Here is an 8,251-nt window from a genome sequence, read left to right on the forward strand (position 1 = left end):
ATGTGGGAACTGGGGAATATAATCCAGGCCATCAAGCTTCGCACAAACGCTTTGACCACTGAGCAATCTCTCTAGGCATAAACATACTTTTTAAATATCACATAACATTTTAGCTTTTTGCTTTGTTCCTTGAAATCTTTTATCAACTGAAATGTATACCTTCAAAGTCTTTTACTGGCTATTGAACAGTTCTGTTATACTTGTCAACATTGAACATATCATTATTAATTTAGTCATACTTATTATATTCTATCCTCTTCTCATTAGAATATAAGTTGAGGACTTCTTTTCTCTTATTCAATAATACATCATTAATTTGTATACAATGCTTCCCATATGATAAGTGTTTAACACGTTATTTACTGGATTAGTAAGTCTGGGTTATTAAGGCCAGCAGATGGATCAAATTGTGGCCTGGCCTTGATTCCCCCAGTACTCATTTAAAGCCAGATGCACAAAGTGGTGCGTGAGTCTAGAGTTCATTTGGAGTGGCAGGAGGACCAGGTGTGCCTATACTTTCTCTTTCTAAAAGTCTGTGAATGATGACTTTGTAATCTGGACCTGACATTGTTAGTAATTATAGCCCATTTTAAGGCCCATGCATGTGTCTAATTATGTTATGATTATCATTTTGAGAATAAATCTTTAGACAGATCCAAATACTTTAGTATTTAAAGCAGTGATGCTCATTCTAACAATTAAAAGAGCTACAGATAACCTAGAGAGCTCTGATCTAATACTATGCACAAAGAAAATAACTAGACTGTTTTGTAAATTGCTAAACTCTCTTTGGTTTTATCTTTTAATTTCCTTAATTAATTTCCTTGCTAAACTTTACAAATGTTATCTGTTGACATTTTGTTGGATTAAACTTTTAACCAAATACCTGAGGTCTATTTTGAGATGTTAACATATCATCTATAGGATATTCACAATCAGGTTTAAGAATGGACCCCAGGTAAACTCAGCCTCATTGCTTAAATTAGATCTTTTGGCCACTGAATTTCTGTGACTGCCTTCCTAGTGTAGATGGATATTCAACAATGCTTTCAGAGAAAATTATTCAAACACATGTGGAAATTATCAAAATCAAACTGAAATCAAGCAGGCCACCATGGCACACGAAGCAGTATTAGGCCAGTCTGTACTCCAGAGCCAGACTCTGTCTCAAAAGCCATTGATAAAAAATGGAGACATTTGTTAACAGCTCATCCAAAAGGAACTAAAGCTGAGAGGTATGGAGGATGAAGGTTTACTGTGTGGTTTCCAGACACTAAAGTCAAATTTCATGACTTCTGACTGTTTTATACTTGTATTCTGCACATGATATTTTATTCAGGCATAGGCTCATGTGGCTCATTTTATTATATAACTTAGATGTTCTTAATAAAGTCTATTGACCTATAATTGATTTATTTACATTTTTTTGGACTATGGGACACTCAGGTGCCATAGATTGTTGCTTGAAAATTTTCAGTGCCAGGGATGGGATACCTTCCAGTGAGTTGTTGGCTAGGGAGGTCCCTGAAGCCCCCAAAACATTATAGGCCATTGCCGAGGCCCTCGGTTTACCACCAGGAATAGATGGTAAGACCCTATTGCTAAAGACTCCACATACTTGGGATGCAAGGCGACTGAGAATCCTGCTGGAACTGAGCTGATAACCTCCTCCATGTAGACCAGCTGACAGAAAGCTGGAAGAAGCCATTCTGCACGCAGTTCAATGTGAGAAAGAGAAATCATCAGTGAAGATACTCAGCAGTGGATACTGCAAGCCTTATAATTGGCCAGCCAGGCCAAATGAGCCAAGGGGTGCAATAGTGGCAAGTCTGTTATGGAGGAAACCAACTGCCCTCTAATTGGACTGGAGGCCCGCTTCATGGGGGAAAACACATCCCTGACACTGAAAACTTAAAACAGGGATAGTCATAAGCCCTAGGGGTGTAACGTCTGCTGCTGTCTGGCTAAATGTATATACTATGCTTCAAACTGCCTGGTAAGCACTTCTCTTAATGTTCATATCCTTATATTACTGCTATTCTCACTTTTGGTAGAGAATATTCTCTTTTCAGATGGCAGTGACCTTGGGATGACTCAGAAGGCATCATGGTGCTGGAAAGAAGTGAGAGGAATGCTCAGTACTGTAATATTTCGATCACACCTTCCAAGGCTCAGGGTCTATTGTGGAAGAGGTGGCGGAAAGAATGTAAGGGCCAAAGGAAGGGTAGGAGGGTAGGACTCCTTACAATGTGCTCCCCTCAGACAAAATGGCCTGGATATCCATGACCTCATAGTGCCTGACACTACTTACATAAGACCATCATAATAGGAGGAAAAGATCATGACATCAAAATAAAAGAGAGACTGATTGAGAAGGGGAGGGGATATGATAGAGAATAGAGTTTCAAAGGGGCAAGTGGGGGAAGGGAGGGCATTACCATGGGATATTTTTTATAATCATGGATGTTGTTAATAAAAATATTTGAAAAGAAAAAAAATAACATCTATAGACCTAATCAGCAACAGATGGCATGGCAACCCAAGCCCCTCAACACTGAGAAGTGGGCAAGGAAAAGAAGGAGTTGTAATGGAGATTCTGAATGTTTAAAAATTTCCCAGAGGTTTCATTCTGGAGCTGATCTCAGAATTATGGCATTAGAGGAGAAGCTCATCTCCCAGGAAATGACTCACCCCACAGTTCTGGGAACTTACCTCTGAGCTACATTTGCATATATATTTTTCATAGGAGTATTTTCTTTTTTCCTATAAATTGTAACACTGTTACAGGCAAGATGGAAAGAAGCTGAGAAGTTTTTTGGCTGAAAACTATAAACAAATCCATTTTCTTTTCTCAATTCCTGTCCTTAGTTTGTTTTTTAGTGGAATAAGAGCAATGACCTTAGATTATAGTAACACTATGGGTATATTTTCTTTGGAAGTACTGGGTGTCCTAAGATTACTGACTTGATAATAATCATAATCTATGATTTTATTTCTGGTTTTTAAAATTATTTACTTATTTGTTTATTTGAGAGAGAGAGAGAGAGAGAGAGAGAGAGAGAGAGAGCGCGAGAAGGGCACACTAGGGACTCCTGCTACTGCAAACTCCAGATAATATGCCATTTAGGGTATCTGGTTTTACATGGGTACTGGGGAATCAAACTGGGGCCCTCAGGCTTTGCAAACAAGTGCCTTTAACCACTGAGCCATCTCTCCAGCCTTATGACTTTATTTCCTAGACTTACATGTTGTTATGCAATTAACTTCCATGGCTATATTCAACCTTCCATATATTCCTGTTCATCTACATTTTATCATCAATTTTTAATTTTTTAAAATATTTTATTTTTATTTGAGACAGAAAGAAGGAAAGAGAGAGAAAGAGAGGCAGATAGAGAAAGAGAGAATGGGTGCCCTAGGGTCTCTAGTCACTGCAAACTAATCCCAGAAGCATGTACTACACCATGCATCTGGCTTACGTGAGTCCTGGGGAACTGAAGCTGGGTCCTTTATCTTTGCAGGCTAGTACCTTAACTGTTAAGTCATCCCTCCAGCCCTTTATCAACAAACTTAAAAAATATTTTATTTATTTCAGAAAGATAGATAAAGAAAGAGAGTGAGAAGGGCACACTAGTGACTCCTGCCACTTCAAGCAAACATCAGACATATGGGACACTTTGTGCATCTGGTTTTACATAGGTACTGGGGAGCTAAACCCTGGACCATCAGGCTCTGCAAGCAAGCACCTTTAACCATTGAGCCATCTCTCCAGCCCCAACAACTTTTTTTCTTTCCTCCCTGCCTTCATTCCTTTATCCATTCCTCCCTCCCTTTCGTCTCTTCCTTCCTCCCTCCTTCCTTCCCTCCCTCTTTCTTTCTTTCTTTTCTTCCCCCATTTCTTCCATCCTTCCTTCTTTCTTTCATTTCTTTTTGAGGTAGAGTCTTATTTTAGTTCAGGCTGACCTTGAATTCACAATGATCTTCCTATCTCTGCCACTTGAGTACTGGGATTAAGCGTGTTCACCACCACACCCAGATCTTTATTTATCTATTTATTTAATTTTTATTTATTTTAAGGTAGAGTCTTGCTCAAGCCCAGGCTGACCTGAAACACTCTATAGCACAGACTTGCCTCAAACTGACAATGAGTCTCCTCTCTCAGCCTCCTGAGTGCCTGGACTAAAAGTGTGCACTCTCACGCTCAGATTTTTCACCAATCTCAATTTTTTTCATAGGACAGATGCACAAGGTGATACAAGTGTGCAAGGTCACACATGTGCACACAGTGGCACACCTGTCTGGAGTTTGATTACAGTGGTTAGAGCCACTTTCTCGCTCTCTAACTATCTCTGTAAAACAAAAGTAGCACATGTAATTATCAGCTTCTAATTGAATCTATATGTATTCATCATATTTCAACCCAAGGGAAACTACTGTCTTAAATGACTTCACACTGATGTCAGTTATATTTTGTTTATTTAAACTTTTGAAATGTGGGTGATAAGTTTCAAAATACAAATTCTGAAAAAGTTTTAATTTACGTGATAAAAATGAGTGTCAGAAATTCTTCAGATTGCTTATATTTCTATAATTTTATGAATTAAAAGCAAATCTTATTCCTTATATACTTTTATTATCTAAAATCAAGTTCAATTTGGTTTATATAAAAACATGCCTATCCTACACTTATCTTTGTAAGAATCTTGACACGATAGACAGTATACCAAATTTCTTGCTTGTTTTGTCTTTGTTTTCAGAGTTTTTCATTTTTCTCTTTGTAAATTAAGTTTAGATTCCCGATGACACAATATACGCAGTTTGTAATCTTTGTACAGATAACAGGCCTTTTACCACATGCCCTCTGCTCTGAAAGAGCTTCATGTTCTCCTCCATTTCTTCAGCAGAGTTTCTCTGACTTCTTTGTTCCGGAGTGTGTAAATGAAGGGGTTTAGTACTGGAGTCACCACTGTGTTGAGGACATGGACGGCTTTTGTCAGGTCCAAGGCATCTTTGAGAGAGGTGCGGATGTGGAGAAAAATAGTGGAGCCATACCAGATGAGCACCACAGTGAGATGGGAGGAGCAGGTGGAGAAGGCTTTGCTGCGGCCACTGCCAGAGGGGATCCTGAGGATGGTGCTGATAATGTAGACGTAAGAGATCAGGGTTATGACACAGGAGCTCAGGATGACCACAAAGGCAATCACAAACGCCACAAGCTCCACTGCCCGTGTGCTGGTGCAGGCCAGGGCTATCCAGGGGGCAATATCACAGAAGAAGTGGTTGATGGAGTGGGAACCACAGAAGGACAGGCTGCTGATGAGGGTCGCTGGCACTGCAATGGCCAGGAAACCACAGACCCAGGACCCCAGAGCCAGCTGCACTGAGAGCAAGCTGCTCATAATCACGTGATAGTGAAGAGGTCTGCAGATGGCGAGGTAGCGGTCATAAGCCATGGCTGCCAAGAGGAAGTATTCTGTACAGCCCAGTGAGAACACCAGGTACATCTGCAAAAGACACCCTGAAAATGATATGCTCTGGCTCCTGCTCACCAGGATAGCCAAGGCTTTGGGGACTGCAGCTGTGCTGTACCAAATCTCCAGGAAAGCGAGGTTGCTCAGGAAGAAGTACATGGGGGTATGTAACTGGTGGGAAGTACTCACCAACAGCAGGATAGCCACGTTACCACCAATGGTGAGGATGTACATCACCAGGAAGAGCACGAAGAGAGAAAGCTGTAGGGCCTGGGATCCAGGAAAGCCAAGCAAGAAGAAGTCCTGGCTTAGAGTCCCATTCTTTGTGGCCATCCTGGTGGTTTTCAAGCTAGCGAGCAGAGATTCCACATGGAGACCTTGAACTCAATAATACAGCCCTAGAAAGATGATAAGAAATGGATCCATGAAAGCCTGAAATGTGCTTAGTGTCAGCTCTGTACTTGAAAGCTACTATGAATTATTTTAATAACTACAAAACTTGCATTACTAGAACCTACATAGGAAACTAATGAGCAGAGATATTTTATAATTTTTCAAAGGTGAATTGATAGTTACACTTTGGATCCAAGGCTCAAATCCAGCCTCTGCCTCCCTCATACTATTCTAAGCCTACAAAAGGCTAAGCATTTCATGGTGTCTTACTGTTATCCATGACTCTCTGTGTGACACTGAATGAAAATGTATAATTTTATCTTTGTTTAGAAGTTGACCTATCAAATTATAATCAGAATCACAAATTATTGTTACAGATTCTAAATGATTTTCCACTTTAAAAGCTCTGGAGTTGGGCTGGAGAGATGGCTTAATAGTTAAGGTGCTTGCCTGCAAAGTCCAAAGTTCTGGGTTTGATTCCCCAGTACCAATGTAAAGCCAGATGCACAAAGTGGTGTATGCATCTGGAGTGTGTTTTCAGTGGCTGGAGATCCTGGCACACCCATTCTCCTCTCTCTATGTCTTTCTCTGCCTGCAAATGAATAAATAAAATTTAAAAAATATCTGGACTCAAAAGAAATATTTAGTAGTCAACTATAAGCATTAAACTGAATGTTATTTTTTGAGCTGTATTGTTTTATATTTAATAATATGATACATTCTTCTCTCACACAAATCCATGTTGAACTCTGCCTGTTAAGCAGTTCTGCTGGCATCAGGGTCTTCTGGTCTTCGTTTGGAAATGAGAGCAGGTGAAGTGTAAAGGGTCATTCAAAAAATATTAGTTAATTTGAGTGTTTATTTTAAGGAGAGAACCTACAAATTACAAGATCAACTGGAACTCTATTCCTTTCAAACATGCAGATTACTAGCATGTACATTTGGAGTACAATTTTTAAAACAAAGACAACTAAGATTCTTGGTGCCTTCACTCTCAGAATAAATAAATAGGAATACTCCAGTCTCACATGTCACTCTCCTGCACTCATCATGCACAAATTTCTTCATTCAATTTCATATTTCTTGGATATATTCAGTATGAACAAGCATGTTTAGCATACAGAATGAATCTCTAAGGTAAATGGGATTACACATCAGCTTTTCTCATCTACTAAGATGGGATTCCATGGTCTAGTGAGCATCTTTCAAGCTCAAATGGGCAACAGACATAAGGGGTATCCAAGGGAATTGTCAAAATGCCAATTCTTATCACTTACCTAGGGTGGGATTGTGATTCTGCATTTCCTACATGGCAGAATGTCAGTGGCAAGATACCAAATTCTGAGGAATGCCCCGACTTTCCCAATTTTCAAAATTCCCCGTAAATTTGAGTACCTATTCTATATCAATTTAAATAAAAATATTCTTTTCTTTATGGAGTGTATAATAATTTTTCTAGCTTCCACCTACTTGAAGGTTGAATGATATCACGTAGTACCTAAAGCCAATGACAGGAGTTTCCTTGCTTTGTTGTCACTCACCTGTCTTATATTCCCACCAATGCATTGTAAAATACTTTATTCTATGACATCCTTTGCTCAGTTACTATAAAACTTCATGATAACGGAATGTGCTATTTATTACGTAAATGTGTAAATCTTGGGCCATGGTCATTCGTATTTGGCACCAGAAGAAATTTTATCCCCTTTGAGGAAAGCTGTGTTTTGTGTTGGTATTATGATATTGACTTTAAAGAAAAGAACACAGAAATTTAAAAAAGGCGTAAGTTGGCCAAAGTGGAGTTGTGTCTATTCTGGAGGCCTGAATTCAGTAATACTTTAAAATGCTGGATTCAGAGACTTTTCCACAGGTGCCTCTGGTATTTGATTGATGGATTCAAAGGATATTTTAACTTATATTCAAATAGAAATCTCTGCTCAAAGGAAGTTTGACAATCCACTACATTGATTCCATCTTAACTTTTATGACTGTATGAGTGAAATAATTATATTCACCATTATCCATCTTCAAGCTTTAAAATGCAACTCTCATGAGCAAAAAGTAGAGAATACACAGAATACATGCCATCTTAAAATAGAACAGGTTTTCCAAATTTTGCTTTTGATTGAGCTGTTGAATTTTCTAATATTCTGAATGAACTTTGCTTGAACACTTGGTGATCTTGTCACATGTTTAAAAATCTGTATGTGCTGTGCATGGTGGCACATGCCTTAAACTCCAGCACTTTGGAGGCCAAGGTAGGAGGATTGTTCTGGGTTTGAGGCCAGTCTGAGACTTTACAGGTCAGCCTAGGCAAGAGAGAGTCCCTCCCTCAGAAAAATTTTAAAAAATGTATGTATTGTTTAATATTGGGGTGCAAGTTAGCC

The 8,251-nt window shown here is 39.1% G+C and overlaps 1 protein-coding gene across 1 annotated transcript; it reads right to left on the reverse strand.

The window, feature by feature from the left end:
• Nucleotides 1-4,877: 4,877 nt before the first annotated feature.
• Nucleotides 4,878-5,804, reverse strand: LOC101598679 (olfactory receptor 6F1). Its single transcript, XM_004658112.2, has one exon. It carries the CDS (start codon nt 5,802-5,804, stop codon nt 4,878-4,880), a length of 927 nt encoding a protein of 308 aa, XP_004658169.2.
• Nucleotides 5,805-8,251: the final 2,447 nt, after the last annotated feature.

The sequence above is a fragment of the Jaculus jaculus genome, chromosome 3 (assembly GCF_020740685.1).
Source record: "Jaculus jaculus isolate mJacJac1 chromosome 3, mJacJac1.mat.Y.cur, whole genome shotgun sequence".
NCBI lineage: Eukaryota > Metazoa > Chordata > Mammalia > Rodentia > Dipodidae > Jaculus > Jaculus jaculus.

Coding starts and splice junctions, on each gene's coding strand:
- LOC101598679 (XM_004658112.2), bottom strand. CDS start 5,804: ATGGCCACAAAGAATGGGACTCTAAGCCAGGACTTCTTCTTGCTTGGC.